The sequence below is a fragment of the Carassius auratus genome, chromosome 14 (genome assembly GCF_003368295.1).
Source record: "Carassius auratus strain Wakin chromosome 14, ASM336829v1, whole genome shotgun sequence".
In the NCBI taxonomy this organism is placed as follows: domain Eukaryota; kingdom Metazoa; phylum Chordata; class Actinopteri; order Cypriniformes; family Cyprinidae; genus Carassius; species Carassius auratus.
Window position 1 is genome coordinate 11,890,276 of NC_039256.1, and position 17,131 is coordinate 11,907,406.

The 17,131-nt window shown below is 38.9% G+C and overlaps 3 protein-coding genes across 11 annotated transcripts in view; all 3 read right to left on the reverse strand.

The window, feature by feature from the left end:
* Nucleotides 1-17,131, reverse strand: part of LOC113113620 (protocadherin alpha-C2-like) — a 148,362-nt gene that overhangs the window by 56,051 nt on the left and 75,180 nt on the right. Inside the window, exon 1 of one of the 9 annotated variants that reach the window (XM_026279934.1) lies at nt 8,238-10,942. The exons of the other annotated variants lie outside the window; for them this stretch is intronic. Within the exon in view, the coding sequence (XP_026135719.1) occupies nt 8,238-10,619 (2,382 nt within the window). The 5' untranslated portion in view covers nt 10,620-10,942. Of the gene's footprint in view, nt 1-8,237; nt 10,943-17,131 lie in introns of those variants that run through there. 9 annotated transcript variants of the gene reach the window in all.
* LOC113114334 (protocadherin alpha-8-like) lies at nt 78-3,946 on the reverse strand. Its single transcript, XM_026281247.1, has 2 exons — nt 694-3,946; nt 78-82 (listed from the first exon to the last, which is right to left on the reverse strand). Exons 1-2 carry the CDS (start codon nt 3,224-3,226, stop codon nt 78-80), a joined length of 2,538 nt encoding a protein of 845 aa, XP_026137032.1. The 5' UTR covers nt 3,227-3,946.
* LOC113113625 (protocadherin alpha-3-like) lies at nt 13,381-16,609 on the reverse strand. Its single transcript, XM_026279985.1, has one exon. It carries the CDS (start codon nt 16,277-16,279, stop codon nt 13,838-13,840), a length of 2,442 nt encoding a protein of 813 aa, XP_026135770.1. The 5' UTR covers nt 16,280-16,609; the 3' UTR covers nt 13,381-13,837.

A 17,131-nucleotide genomic window follows, 5' to 3' on the forward strand; every position in this document is an offset into this window, starting at 1 on the left:
AATTCAGCAAAAAAAAAAAAAAAAACAAACAAAAAAAAAAAAACTGTATACTCTTTTATATTGTAAGCTTTGTCAGTTCACACTGCATTTCAAGAAAATCAATACCGGGGAAAATTAAGTTTCATTACATATAAAAAGCCATACCAAACTTGTCAAAAACATGTTTTTCTCTGTCTTTCTCTTTTTAATTTTTTTTTTTTTTTATTTAATTATATGTATGTTTGATTTTATTTATTTATTTATTTTCTGTATTGCATCATATAAATGTTGTTATTCTCAAGGCAAGAAAAAAAATAGAATTTGCCATCGAAGATGACTAAATCTGCTTTCTTGATGTTTAGGCACGAGTTGTTCAGTACCACAAACAGCTCCAAATACATATGAGAAATAAACGCATTGTAAAACAATAATGTCCACTGTGCGAAAAATCTTTATCTGTACTCTAAGTGAATAACTAGAATATTTTATAAACACAAGCAAAACAATACATGACCAAAACAACAGAAAGGACAGCAGATAGCTATGTAGCTCGAAAACGAAACAAGCACCTCATTCGCCACAATTTATTCATGGCAATTTAAGATATTTGCGTCTTTAGCACCACGGACAGAGGGCATAAAATAAAATAAAATAAAATAAAATAAAATAAAATAAATATATAAATAAATAAATAAACACATTTAGAAAGAAAACTAAAAGATAGTGATTCATAATTTCCTCCCCTCAATCTTAAAATTGAAAAAACAAAGACACCCAGCAAGAAGAATTCAAAAGAAGAGGCATCAGCTCTAAACCACAGTGAAGAGGAAAATGCGTTTCCATCACTTTTAATAAAAAAATATCTTACCTTTTCTTTATTAGGAAGTGTTTGTGTTCTTGTAAAAGTATCTCCTCCATTAATACTGATCAGTTCTGCATCTGCAGGCGGAAATGGCGCAGGGAAAACCACTACGTCACTCTTCAGTGTGTCGGAGCTAAAACATACGTCATACTGCTGAGCAGATTTGGAGTAAGACCAGCTCCCATCAGGGTGAGTGGTGATCATCGGGGCACTGTACCTGTCCCAACTGCTGTCTGTCCTGTGGCATTTTACAGCTATCAAACTGACGAGACTCAGGAAAAAGATGACGGACACGCACACAATGGCGATCAGCAAATACAGATTTAAATCCGAGAAACTCTCCTCCTTTATCGGCGCGTGTCTGAACGGAGTCTTGACGTCACCTGCGCTTTCAACAACCACAACATCAATAGACACAGTCGCTGACAGTGAGGGCTCTCCGTTATCACAAACCAAAATGATCAGCGGGTGAGTTTTCAGGTCATTGTCACTCATTCTCCTCTTAGTCCTGATCTCCCCGCTGCTGGTTCCGACTCGGAACAGATTGTTTCCTTTGGGTTCAGAGATGTGGTAAGACAGCAGCGCATTGTAACCAGAATCTGCATCTACAGCCCTGATCTTGGCCACAAAGTAGCCCGCATCAGCAGAATAGGGAATGTTCTCCGTGTTAACGGAACCGAGCTCGGAATAGGGCGCGAGAATCCCGGGACTGTTGTCATTCTCATCCAGGATAAAAACATTGACAGTCACGTTACTGCTGAGCGGAGGAGCACCAGAGTCTGTGGCCTGAACTTTGAACTCAAACGTTTTTATCTCTTCATAGTTAAACGACTGTAAACTGTGTATATCTCCATTCTCAGAGTTTATGTTGATCATGGATGTTACTGGGCCGCTTTTTGAGCTTTCTAGTAAAGAATATGTTATCCGAGCATTATCACCTACATCAGGATCAAAAGCAGATACTGTCTGAATAACAGCTCCAATCTGACTGTTCTCTTTCACATAAACATTAATGACGGGCTCTGGAAAGCGCGGCGCGTTGTCATTCACATCAGAAACGTGTACAGTAATGACACTGGTGCTAGAGAGAGGCGGAGTCCCTTCATCAGTAGCTGAGATAGTCACGTTATACTCAGACGCGCGCTCTCGGTCTAAAGGACCGTCTACAATCAGAGAATATTTATTCTTATAAGTGTTTTGTAATAGAAACGGAAGGGGGTCAATTATTTTCAATTTTACAGATCCATTTTCGCCAGAATCGTCATCTTTTACTGTAATTAGACCGACCATTGTCCCCTTCGGCGAATCCTCCCTCACAACATTAACAAGAGAAGTTACAGATATTTCAGGAATATTGTCGTTAACGTCCAATATTTCGACCAATACTTTACAATGAGCTACTCTTGGTGTCGAGCCTTTGTCTCTCGCTTGAACCCGAATTTCTATACCATTGTTTGACTCGTGGTCTAATTTACCATGTACTGTTATTTCACCAGATATTTGATTGATTGCAAACGACTCTATATTTTTATCATTAACATGTTTAATAAAAGAATAGACAATTTCTCCATTTAGACCAGCGTCTGCATCTCTCGCGTTTACAGTGATAACGGAAGTTCCAATGGAAGCATTTTCTGGAATTCGCGCTTTGTAAAGTGACTTTGTGAAAACAGGAATATTATCGTTCACATCTATGATATTTACAATTATATTTATTGTTCCGGATTTTGGAGATTTTCCTCCGTCTACAGCGGTCAGTGTGAGCTGGAGAACAGGCTGTTTCTCTCGATCTAAACCTTTCTGTAGCACTAATTCAGCAGACACACTCTGTTCTCCTCCGCTCTGAACATCGAGAGAAAAATGTTCATTTGGACTCAGTTTGTAGCTCTTTACCGAATTACTGCCCACATCTGCGTCAAACGCATTTGGTAATGAATACCTTTCCCCTATAAATGCAGCTTCAGATACATTTATTTGTAAAGATGAAGAGTGAAATGTGGGAGAATTATCGTTTATGTCCAATACATTTACTTCAAACCGATGCATGTTTAATGGCATATTAACAATGGCTTCCAATTCTAAAGTACATTTTAAGCTATGTCCACATAGCTCCTCTCTGTCTACTTTGTCTTTCATATGAAGTATTCCAGTTTTCAAATTAACATCAAAATACCTCTTGTTGGGCCCAGAAGCAATCTGAAATCCACGGTTTTCCAGTTCTTGCAAATTAAGGTTTAAATCTTTTACTATATTGCCAACTGTAGTCCCTGGACTGGCCTCCTCCAACACAGAATACACAGTCTGACCGTAAGATATCATCGGAAGGAAAAAAAATACAGTCACATATATCCACAATATATTTCGTTTCCTTAGTGAATTCGCCATGATCCGTCACCGTCACATCCAAAGGAAAACGAAAAACATCCGTACACCGGTGTAGCAAAATAAACCACGGTCTGGACTGGGAGTCAGAAAATCTCTGTTGAGGCTTCTCACGAACAAAGCACTGCTCCAGCCCAAATGCCCTGCCCCCAAACGGGGAGGAGACTCGCAGAGAATAAAAAAAGAACATTTTAGCGAAGATCGCTAATGACACCTTGTGGATATACATGGGTAGGATGGGACAGAAAATAATATATTGAATATATTTGAAGTGCAATATAATTTTTGAAGTGCAATAGACTTATATATACACGCAAAGCGAAATAACTGCACAAAAGCAACAATAAACAATATAAAATAAATCAAGCTGTCGGTGTAAAATGCATTTAAATGTTATTTATGGTCCACGCTATCAGCACCATGGACAGTTCAAACTTTGTGGGGGACAAAACGGGGAAGACACCAAATGAAAATTAAAAGATGTAGTTCATATTGTCAATGTAAATGAGAATCAAAGAAAGTAATTGTCAACAATATAAAAAAGGTTTTAAATGTGTTTTGACTTCAGCGTTTTCAGCACCATGGACAGAATGCATCAGAGCTGAAGACGAAAAAAAAGCATGTTAAACCATTAAGCAGCAGAAATAGTTTATTTTAAGGAGAAAATGGAAATGGTTGATGCTTATTTTTCCCTCAATGTGTGTGTGGGTGTGTACTGTGCAAAGTCTTAGGCCACTAGTATTTTCACCAAAAAAATAAAAAAAATAATATATATATATATATATATATGTTTAAGTCAGTTGTTTATACATTTTGCTGTAGTAAATAACAGTTTACATTTCTAAACATTATTTTTGCCATTAATTCTAATAATCCAGTGAGATTTTTGTTTGCAAAAGGAGTCAACAGCCAGTGCTCCACACAGAGATCTGATATCACTATCATACAGTCTGTCAGGAATAACAAAGAAACAGATCAAACTGAGACAGACTAAATCCAGAAGGACTGTGGCAATGTCTCCAAGACACTTCAAGAAACCTACCTGCAAAGCTACCTGAAAAACAATGCACAAGTGCATCTGAGACAAAAGCTTTTTAACACATAGTGCAGTCACAGCAAATGTTGATTTAATTTAGCTAAGTTAATAGAAAAATATATATATTTATGGCATTATTTTTTTGATGGCATCGTCACTTTATAGCGTTGCAGGTTTCTGGAAGTATTTTGGAGACATTGCCACAGTTCTTCTGGATTTAGTCTGTCTCAGTTTGTTCTGTTTCTTTGTTACAGACTGTATGATGGTGAGATAAGATCTCTGTGTAGAGCACTGGCTGTTGACTCCTTTTGCAAACAAAAATCTCACTGGATTACAACAATTAAAGGAAAAAATAATGTTTAGATGTGTAAACTGATATTTACTACTGACACACTATAGCAAAACATAGAAATAACTGACTTAAAAATATTTTTTGTTGTTGTTTATGAAAATACTAGTGACATAAGATTTTTGGACAGTACAGTATGTATGTATTTATGTAAGAAAAAGAAAGAGCAGCTCTAAACCACAGCATACAAAATAGTGCTTTACTCGCTTTCAATTGAAATATCTTACCTTTTCTTTATTGGGAAGTGTTTGTGTTCTGGTAAATGTGTCTCCTCCATTAATACTGATCAGTTCTGCATCTGCAGGCGGAAATGACGCAGGGAAAACCACTACGTCACTCTTCAGTGTGTCGGAGCTAAAACACACGTCATACTGCTGAGCAGATTTGGAGTAAGACCAGCTCCCATCAGGATGAGTGGTGATCATAGGGGCACTGTACCTGCCCAAACTGCTGTCTGTCCTGTGGCATTTTACAGCTATCAAACTGACGAGACTCAGGAAAAAGATGACGGACACGCACACAATGGCGATCAGCAAATACAGATTTAAATCCGAGAAACTCTCCTCCTTTATCGGCACGTGTCTGAACGGAGTCTTGACGTCACCTGCGCTTTCAACAACCACAACATCAATAGACACAGTCGCTGACAGTGAGGGCTCTCCGTTATCACAAACCAAAATGATCAGCGGGTGAGTTTTCAGGTCATTGTCACTCATTCTCCTCTTAGTCCTGATCTCCCCGCTGCTGGTTCCGACTCGGAACAGATTGTTTCCTTTGGGTTCAGAGATGTGGTAAGACAGCAGCGCATTGTAACCAGAATCTGCATCTACAGCCCTGATCTTGGCCACAAAGTAGCCCGCATCAGCAGAATAGGGAATGTTCTCCGTGTTAACGGAACCGAGCTCGGAATAGGGCGCGAGAATCCCGGGACTGTTGTCATTCTCATCCAGGATAAAAACATTGACAGTCACGTTACTGCTGAGCGGAGGAACACCAGAGTCTGTGGCCTGAACTTTAAACTCAAACGTTTTTATCTCCTCATAGTTAAACGACTGTAAACTTTGTATATCTCCATTCTCAGAGTTTATGTTGATCATGGATGTTACTGGGCCGCTTTTTGAGCTTTCTAGTAAAGAATATGTTATCCGAGCATTATCACCTACATCAGGATCAAAAGCAGATACTGTATGAATAACAGCTCCAATCTGACTGTTCTCTTTCACATAAACATTAATGACGGGCTCTGGAAAGCGCGGCGCGTTGTCATTCACATCAGAAACGTGTACAGTAATGACACTGGTGCTAGAGAGAGGCGGAGTCCCTTCATCAGTAGCTGAGATAGTCACGTTATACTCAGACGCGAGCTCTCTGTCTAGAGGTCCATCCACCACTAGAGAATAATAATTTTTGTAATTCGTCTCAAGTTTAAAAGGCACTTTGTTGGACACAAGGCAATTAACCATACCGTTTTTGCCGCCGTCCCTGTCAATCACTGACACAAGAGCGACAGCAGTGCCAATACTGGCATCCTCTTTCACTGTACCGAGAAGTGACGTCACTGTTATCTCTGGCTCGTTGTCATTAATATCCAGCACCTCCAGCAGGACTTTGCAGTGCGTGGACATCGGAGGCTGTCCTTTATCACTGGCCTGTGCGCGGATCTCAAATGCATTGTTCTCCTCGAAATCTATATTGCCTTTAACTGTGATAACACCAGTATTTGGGTCAATATCAAAAATGTCTAAAATGTGATCTTGATCTGTCTCTCTAAGTGAGTAAACGATCTCACTATTTGATCCTTCATCTTTGTCTGTTGCGTTTATAATTATTACCGTGGTACCAATTGGCAGGTTTTCAACAAGACTAGCTTTATACAAGGGGCGACTAAATTCAGGAGCGTTATCATTATTATCTAAAACTCGAATGATTATCTGAGACGTGCCTGATTTTGGAGGACTTCCTCCATCTGCAGCAGTAAGCGTGAGCTGGATCACAGGTTGTTCCTCTCGGTCTAACGCTTTTTGCAGAACCAGCTCGGCAGAGACTCTCTGATCTCCTAATTTGTGCACAGCTAAAGAAAAATAGTCATTTTGGCTTAATTTATATGTGCTCACAGTATTTTTTCCTACATCCGTATCAGACGCATAAGAGAGAGGAAATTTTACGCCTCGTAATGTGTTCTCGGCGACGTCTAAATACTGAGTTTTAGCACTAAAAGATGGGGCATTATCGTTTACATCCAGAATATTAATTTCTATTTGATAAAGCTTCAGTGGATTGTTGATAACTGCTTCTACACTGAGAGTACATTTTGGTGCTTTAGCACAAAGCTCCTCTCTGTCTATTCTTTCGCTCACATACAAGAAGCCAGTTTTTAGATTTACCTCGAAATATTTTTTCTTGGATCCCGTGACAATCTGAAACATGCGCGACTCCAGTTCCTGAACATTAAGGTTGAGATCCTTAGCGATATTTCCCACTGATGTTCCCGGATTCACCTCCTCTGAAACAGAATAAGAGAGCTGCCCTGACACCGCGTCCCAACAACACTCCAAAACAACGAGAACGATACAGGCCACAATAGATTTCCTTCTGTACGACGAGAACATTATTACATCCAGTGAATCCCGTGAAATGATCCGCGAAATAAAAGACGGTATTCCGAGTTCAACAATGCGAATAAAGGAATATTAGACAATATTCCATTTTTGGGACGAGAAAAAAACGAGGCCTCCGTACTCTTTCTCATACGTCCAGTCTGTCTGAAACAAAGCCCTGTGAAATCTCCTCCCCACTAAAACCGGGAGGGGCTTCCAGACACGGTACACAGTTCGAGATTCAACGGGCTATAGTGACACCACGCGGATTTATAAATTGATATCCACCAAAAACCTTAATAATATCACAAACAGATCATCATATACAATTGTAGTTCTTCTTCTTTTTTTTCTTTTTTTTTTTTATTCTACAAAAAAATAATCAGTTTTTTTTCTGTGTATCCCATATATGAAAGGATATGGGGACATTTCCGTCATCAAAACAAACACTAGTTTGCATTAGCATATTCTGTATCTCAATATATATTCTTAAGACTTAACTAGATTTCACTATGGGAAACATGCAGTTCTAATATTCAACTCTCTTAGATTACTGCAAGGATGACTTTGCATAACTAAATTTTGTATGTAACAAATACATTAATACTGTTATAAATTAATTTTAAACTAAGATCATTTAAATTATTCATTCTTACAGTATAGCTATCATTTCACACTAAGCACAGTACATCAATAAATTTAACATTATTGAACAGAAGAAACATACGTAGTTGCAGCGATGTTCATCAAAAAGACCACGACAAGTTCAGAACCACGGACAGCTCCACAAAAGCGCTAAAATTTGGTCTTATGTAGTAATGATAATATATTAATCGATTGCAATAAGTCTGTTTACTTCAGAGAGAGAGAGATAGAGAGAGAGAAACCTTAAGCCACTTTCAACATTTTAAGTCTCAGAAACTTGTAGTTGTCTGCCAATAAAACGAGATCAATGCGAGGAAACACCAGAAGTCACACTAACTTTACAAAACAAAAACAAAGAATCGCAATGAAAATAATTTAATCTCTTACCTTTTCTTTATTAGGAAGTGTTTGTGTTCTGGTAAATGTGTCTCCTCCATTAATACTGATCAGTTCTGCATCTGCAGGCGGAAATGGCGCAGGGAAAACCACTACGTCACTCTTTAGTGTGTCGGAGCTAAAACACACGTCATACTGCTGAGCAGATTTGGAGTAAGACCAGCTCCCATCAGGATGAGTGGTGATCATAGGGGCACTGTACCTGTCCAAACTGCTGTCTGTCCTGTGGCATTTTACCGCTATCAAACTGATGAGACTCAGGAAAAAGATGACGGACACGCACACAATGGCGATCAGCAAATACAGATTTAAATCCGAGAAACTCTCCTCCTTTATCGGCGCGTGTCTGAACGGAGTCTTGACGTCACCTGCGCTTTCAACAACCACAACATCAATAGACACAGTCGCTGACAGTGAGGGCTCTCCGTTATCACAAACCAAAATGACCAGCGGGTGAGTTTTCAGGTCATTGTCACTCATTCTCCTCTTAGTCCTGATCTCCCCGCTGCTGGTTCCGACTCGGAACAGATTGTTTCCTTTGGGTTCAGAGATGTGGTAAGACAGCAGCGCATTGTAACCAGAATCTGCATCTACAGCCCTGATCTTTGCCACAAAGTAGCCCGCATCAGCAGAATAGGGAATGTTCTCCGTGTTAACGGAACCGAGCTCGGAATAGGGCGCGAGAATCCCGGGACTGTTGTCATTCTCATCCAGGATAAACACATTGACAGTCACGTTACTGCTGAGCGGAGGAACACCAGAGTCTGTGGCCTGAACTTTAAACTCAAACGTTTTTATCTCCTCATAGTTAAACGACTGTAAACTTTGTATATCTCCATTCTCAGAGTTTATGTTGATCATGGATGTTACTGGGCCGCTTTTCGAGCTTTCTAGTAAAGAATATGTTATCCGAGCATTATCACCTACATCAGGATCAAAAGCAGATACTGTATGAATAACAGCTCCAATCTGACTGTTTTCTTTCACATAAACATTAATGACGGGCTCTGGAAAGCGCGGCGCGTTGTCATTCACATCAGAAACGTGTACAGTAATGACACTGGTGCTAGAGAGAGGCGGAGTCCCTTCATCAGTAGCTGAGATAGTCACGTTATACTCAGACGCGAGCTCTCTGTCTAGAGGTCCATCCACCACTAGAGAATAATAATTTTTGTAATTCGTCTCAAGTTTAAAAGGCACTTTGTTGGACACAAGGCAATTAACTGCACCATTTTTACCGCCGTCCCTGTCAATCACTGACACGAGAGCGACAGCAGTGCCAATACTGGCGTCCTCTTTCACTGTACTGAGAAGTGACGTCACTGTTATCTCTGGCTCGTTGTCATTAATATCCAGCACCTCCAGCAGGACTTTGCAGTGCGTGGACACCGGAGGCTGTCCTTTATCACTGGCCTGTGCGCGGATCTCAAATGCATTGTTCTCCTCGAAATCTATATTGCCTTTAACTGTGATAACACCAGTATTTGGGTCAATATCAAAAATCTGTAGAATTTTATTCTGATCTCTTTTAATTATAGAATAAACAATATCGCTATTAGTACCTTCATCCAGGTCTGTCGCATTTAACACCACAATTGTCGTTCCGATGGGCACATTTTCTAAAACGGTTGTTTTGTATAAGGGCTTACTGAAAGCAGGTGCATTATCATTTATATCTAAAACTTTAATAATTATAAGAGATGTGCCTGTCTTAGAGGGTGTACCTCCGTCTACAGCGGTAAGCGTGAGCTGGATCACAGACTGTTTCTCTCGATCTAAAGCTTTTTGCAGTACTAACTCAGCAGACACACTCTGCTCTCCTCCTTTGTGCACAACTAATGAAAAATACTGGTTCGAGCTAAGTTTGTAATTATTTATTGAATTTTGTCCTACATCTGCGTCTGTAGCATGATGGAGAGGGAGTCTAACACCAAGTAGCGTGTTCTCCGCAATTTCCAGCGTTTGTGATTTCTCACTAAAAGATGGGGAATTATCGTTTACATCCACAATATTAATCTCTATTTGATAAAGCTTCAGTGGATTGTTGATAACTGCTTCTACACTGAGAGTACATTTAGGTGCTTTAGCACAAAGCTCCTCTCTGTCTATTCTTTCACTCACATAAAGAAACCCAGTTTTTAGATTTACCTCGAAATATTTTTTCTTGGATCCCGTGACAATCTGAAACATGCGCGACTCAAGTTCCTGAACATTAAGGTTGAGATCCTTAGCGATATTTCCCACTGATGTTCCCGGATTCACCTCCTCTGAAACAGAATAAGAGAGCTGCCCTGACACCGCGTCCCAACAACACTCCAAAACAACGAGCACGATACAGGCCACAATAGATTTCCTTCTGTACGACGAGAACATTATTACATCCAGTGAATCCCGTGAAATGATCCGCGAAATAAAAGACGGTATTCCGAGTTCAACAATGCGAATAAAGAAATATTAGACAATATTCCATTTTTGGGACGAGAAAAAAAACGAGGCCTCCGTACTCTTTCTCATACGTCCAGTCTGTCTGAAACAAAGCCCTGTGAAATCTCCTCCCCACTAAAACCGGGAGGGGCTTCCAGACACGGTACACAGTTCGAGATTCAACGGGCTATAGTGACACCACGCGGATTTATAAATTGATATCCACCAAAAACCTTAATAATATCACAAACAGATCATCATATACAATTGTAGTTATTCTTATTTTTTTTTTAATTAATTATATAGAAAAATCATTAGTTTTTTTTTCTGTGTATCCCATATATGAGAGGATATGGGGACATTTCCGTCATCAAAACAAACACTAGTTTGCATTAGCATATTCTGTATCTATATTTCATCTCAATATATATTAAGACATAACTAGATTTCACTATGGAAAACATGCAGTTCTCATATTCAACTTAGGGCTGCACGATTATGACAAAAATCATAATTGTCGATTATTCCCTTGAAATTGTAATTGCGATTATATATTACGATTAGCACAATTTAGATTTAATAATTTTTTTAATAGCTTTATGCCATTGTTTGAAGCCACTGCATGCCATATTGTTATATCAAAATAAACCAGCGGAAAACACTTTTTTTTAAGCCTCAAATATCATATGTGTATATATATATATATATATATATATATATATATATATATATATATATATATACAGTATTGTTCAAAATAATAGCAGTACAATGTGACTAACCAGAATAATCAAGGTTTTTCGTATATTTTTGTATTGCTACGTGGCAAACAAGTTACCAGTAGGTTCAGTAGATTCTCAGAAAACAAATGAGACCCAGCATTCATGATATGCACGCTCTTAAGGCTGTGCAATTGGGCAATTAGTTGAATTAGTTGAAAGGGGTGTGTTCAAAAAAATAGCAGTGTGGCATTCAATCACTGAGGTCATCAATTTTGTGAAGAAACAGGTGTGAATCAGGTGGCCCCTATTTAAGGATGAAGCCAACACTTGTTGAACATGCATTTGAAAGCTGAGGAAAATGGGTCGTTCAAGACATTGTTCAGAAGAACAGCGTACTCTGATTAAAAAGTTGATTAGAGAGGGGAAAACCTATAAAGAGGTGCAAAAAATGATAGGCTGTTCAGCTAAAATGATCTCCAATGCCTTAAAATGGAGAGCAAAACCAGAGAGACGTGGAAGAAAACGGAAGACAACCATCAAAATGGATAGAAGAATAACCAGAATGGCAAAGGCTCAGCCAATGATCACCTCCAGGATGATCAAAGACAGTCTGGAGTTACCTGTAAGTACTGTGACAGTTAGAAGACGTCTGTGTGAAGCTAATCTATTTTCAAGAATCCCCCGCAAAGTCCCTCTGTTAAAAAAAAAGGCATGTGCAGAAGAGGTTACAATTTGCCAAAGAACACATCAACTGGCCTAAAGAGAAATGGAGGAACATTTTGTGGACTGATGAGAGTAAAATTGTTCTTTTTGGGTCCAAGGGCCACAGGCAGTTTGTGAGACGACCCCCAAACTCTGAATTCAAGCCACAGTACACAGTGAAGACAGTGAAGCATGGAGGTGCAAGCATCATGATATGGGCATGTTTCTCCTACTATGGTGTTGGGCCTATTTATCGCATACCAGGGATCATGGATCAGTTTGCATATGTTAAAATACTTGAAGAGGTCATGTTGCCCTATGCTGAAGAGGACATGCCCTTGAAATGGTTGTTTCAACAAGACAATGACCCAAAACACACTAGTAAACGGGAAAAGTCTTGGTTCCAAACCAACAAAATTAATGTTATGGAGTGGCCAGCCCAATCTCCAGACCTTAATCCAATTGAGAACTTGTGGGGTGATATCAAAAATGCTGTTTCTGAAGCAAAACCAAGAAATGTGAATGAATTGTGGAATGTTGTTAAAGAATCATGGAGTGGAATAACAGCTGAGAGGTGCCACAAGTTGGTTGACTCCATGCCACACAGATGTCAAGCAGTTTTAAAAAACTGTGGTCATACAACTAAATATTAGTTTACTGATTCACAGGAATGCTAAATCCCAGAAAAAAAAATGTTTGTACAAAATAGTTTTGAGTTTGTACAGTCAAAGGTAGACACTGCTATTTTTTTGAACACACCCCTTTCAACTAATTGCCCAATTGCACAGCCTTAAGAGCGTGCATATCATGAATGCTGGGTCTTGTTTGTTTTCTGACAATCTACTGAACCTACTGGTAACTTGTTTGCCACGTAGCAATAAAAAATATACTAAAAACCTTGATTATTCTGGTTAGTCACATTGTACTGCTATTATTTTGAACAATACTGTATATATATATATATATATATATATATATATATATATATATATATATATATATATATATATATATATATATATATATATATATAATTATAATTATTATTTTATTTATTTATTTTTTCTGAGAAACCAAACCAAAGTAAATATATGCATGGTATTATGTTATATTAAAACAGAAATTCAAACAATTGGGAAAAAAACCCTTAAGATAATCTGTAGAGAGAACAACAACATATCTTATGCACACAGAATGATGTAAGTGAACTTTTTTTTGTATAATTGTGCCTTTAAACGATTACATAATTGTGTCATCTGTAATTGTAATTGCGATTACAAATTCGATTAATTGTGCAGCCCTAATTCAACTCTCTTAGATTATTGCAAAGGATAACTTTGTATAACTAAATTTTGTATGTAACAAATATAGAAATACTGTTATAAATTAATTTTAAACTAAGATCATTTAAATTATTCATTCTTACAGTATAGCTATCATTTCACACTTAGCACAGTACATCAGTAAATGTAGCACTACTGAACAGAAGAAACATACGTAGTTGCGGCGATGTTCATCAAAAAGACCACGACAAGTTCAGAACCACGGACAGCTCCACAAAAGCGCTAAAAGTTGGTCTTATGTAGTAATGATAATATATTAATCGACTGCAAATAAGTCTGTTTACTTCAGAGAAAGAGAGATATAGAGAGAGAAACTTTAAGCCACTTTCAACATTTTAAGTCTCAGAAACTTGTAGTTGTCTGCCAATAAAACGAGATCAATGCGAGGAAACTCCAGAAGTCACACTAACTTTACAAAACAAAAACAAAGAATCGCAATGCAAATCATTGAATCTCTTACCTTTTCTTTATTAGGAAGTGTTTGTGTTCTTGTAAAAGTGTCTCCTCCATTAATACTGATCAGTTCTGCATCTGCAGGCGGAAATGGCGCAGGGAAAACCACCACGTCACTCTTCAGTGTGTCGGAGCTAAAACACACGTCATACTGCTGAGCAGATTTGGAGTAAGACCAGCTCCCATCAGGATGAGTGGTGATCATAGGGGCAGTGTACCTGCCCAAACTGCTGTCTGTCCTGTGGCATTTTACAGCTATCAAACTGACGAGACTCAGGAAAAAGATGACGGACACGCACACAATGGCGATCAGCAAATACAGATTTAAATCCGAGAAACTCTCCTCCTTTATAGGCACGTGTCTGAACGGAGTCTTGACGTCACCTGCGCTTTCAACAACCACAACATCAATAGACACAGTCGCTGACAGTGAGGGCTCTCCGTTATCACAAACCAAAATGACCAGCGGGTGAGTTTTCAGGTCATTGTCACTCATTCTCCTCTTAGTCCTGATCTCCCCGCTGCTGGTTCCGACTCGGAACAGATTGTTTCCTTTGGGTTCAGAGATGTGGTAAGACAGCAGTGCATTGTAACCAGAATCTGCATCTACAGCCCTGATCTTGGCCACAAAGTAGCCCGCATCAGCAGAATAGGGAATGTTCTCCGTGTTAACGGAACCGAGCTCGGAATAGGGCGCGAGAATCCCGGGACTGTTGTCATTCTCATCCAGGATAAAAACATTGACAGTCACGTTACTGCTGAGCGGAGGAACACCAGAGTCTGTGGCCTGGACTTTAAACTCAAACGTTTTTATCTCCTCATAGTTAAACGACTGTAAACTTTGTATATCTCCATTCTCAGAGTTTATGTTGATCATGGATGTTACTGGGCCGCTTTTTGAGCTTTCTAGTAAAGAATATGTTATCCGAGCATTATCACCTACATCAGGATCAAAAGCAGATACTGTATGAATAACAGCTCCAATCTGACTGTTTTCTTTCACATAAACATTAATGACGGGCTCTGGAAAGCGCGGCGCGTTGTCATTCACATCAGAAACGTGTACAGTAATGACACTGGTGCTAGAGAGAGGCGGAGTCCCTTCATCAGTAGCTGAGATAGTCACGTTATACTCAGACGCGAGCTCTCTGTCTAGAGGTCCATCCACCACTAGAGAATAATAATGTTTGTAATTAGTCTCGAGTTTAAAAGGCACTTTGTTGGACACAAGGCAATTAACTGCACCATTTTTGCCGCCGTCCCTGTCAATCACTGACACGAGAGCGACAGCAGTGCCAATACTGGCGTCCTCTTTCACTGTACTGAGGAGTGACGTCACGGTTATCTCTGGCTCGTTGTCATTAATATCCAGCACCTCCAGCAGGACTTTGCAGTGCGTGGACATCGGAGGCTGTCCTTTATCACTGGCCTGTGCGCGGATCTCAAATGCATTGTTCTCCTCGAAATCTATATTGCCTTTAACTGTGATAACACCAGTATTTGGGTCAATATCAAAAATCTGTAGAACTTTATTCTGATCTCTTTTAATTATAGAATAAACAATATCGCTATTAGTACCTTCATCCAGGTCTGTCGCATTTAACACCACAATTGTCGTTCCGATTGGCACATTTTCTAAAACAGTCGTTTTATACAACGGCTTGCTAAAAACGGGAGTATTATCGTTATTATCCAAAACTTTAATAATTATAAGAGATGTGCCTGTCTTAGAGGGTGTACCTCCGTCTACAGCGGTAAGCGTGAGCTGGATCACAGGCTGTTTCTCTCGATCTAAAGCTTTCTGCAGCACTAACTCAGCAGACACACTCTGATCTCCTCCTTTGTGCACAGCTAAAGAAAAATACTCGTTCGAGCTAAGTTTGTAAGTGTTTATTGAATTTTTTCCAACATCTGTGTCTGTAGCATGATGGAGAGAGAACTTAACACCAGGCAGGGTGCTTTCTGCAATGTCTAACGTTTGTGATTTCTCACTAAAAGATGGGGAATTATCGTTTACATCCACAATATTAATCTCTATTTGATAAAGCTTCAGTGGATTGTTGATAACTGCTTCTACACTGAGAGTACATTTAGGTGCTTTAGCACAAAGCTCCTCTCTGTCTATTCTTTCGCTCACATACAAGAAGCCAGTTTTTAGATTTACCTCGAAATATTTTTTCTTGGATCCCGTGACAATCTGAAACATGCGCGACTCCAGTTCCTGAACATTAAGGTTGAGATCCTTAGCGATATTTCCCACTGATGTTCCCGGATTCACCTCCTCTGAAACAGAATAAGAGAGCTGCCCTGACACCGCGTCCCAACAACACTCCAAAACAACGAGCACGATACAGGCCACAATAGATTTCCTTCTGTACGACGAGAACATTATTACATCCAGTGAATCCCGTGAAATGATCCGCGAAATAAAAGACGGTATTCCGAGTTCAACAATGCGAATAAAGAAATATTAGACAATATTCCATTTTTGGGACGAGAAAAAAAACGAGGCCTCCGTACTCTCTCTTATACGTCCAGTCTCTCTGAAACAAAGCCCTGTGAAATCTCCTCCCCACTAAAACCGGGAGGGGCTTCCAGACACGGTACACAGTTCGACATTCAACGGGCTATAGTGACACCACGAGGTTTATGAATCAAAATCCATAAAAACCCATAAAGTATCATAAAGAAATGATCATATACGATTGCAGTTATTTGCCATTTTTTATTAATAAAATATTTAGATGTGTGTTTGTGTGTGTGTGCGCGGGTCCAATATATGAGGGTATATGGGGGCATTTTCGACATTTCAAAACTTGCATTTGCATATTTTGTTTTCATTTTTCATATCAAGAGATATTTTTAAAAGCCTTAACTCGATTTTACTACGAATAACATGAAGTTCTATAATATCCAATTCACGAATATTACTACAAGGATGACTTTTAATGATTAAACAATTAAATCGATAACATAAATATTGTTTTAAGTGTGCATTGAACAATAATTCATTTGTACAGCATGGCTATAATTACACATTTAAGCAAGTTATTATTATTTTTTATTATTATTATTATTTATATATATTTTTTTTAAGTTAAAGCAACAGGAGAAACAAAAATATTTTCAGCGTTGTACATCAAAAAGACCACGACAAGTTCAGGACCACGGACAGCTCCACAAAAGCGTTAAATTTTGGTTTTACTATGTAATAATATATTAAGTCATTCCTATAAGTCTG

What these genes read in the sequence shown, in the direction of transcription:
- LOC113114334 (XM_026281247.1), bottom strand. Translation starts at nt 3,226, where the DNA reads ATGGCGAATTCACTAAGGAAACGAAATATATTGTGGATATATGTGACT.
- LOC113113625 (XM_026279985.1), bottom strand. Translation starts at nt 16,279, where the DNA reads ATGTTCTCGTCGTACAGAAGGAAATCTATTGTGGCCTGTATCGTGCTC.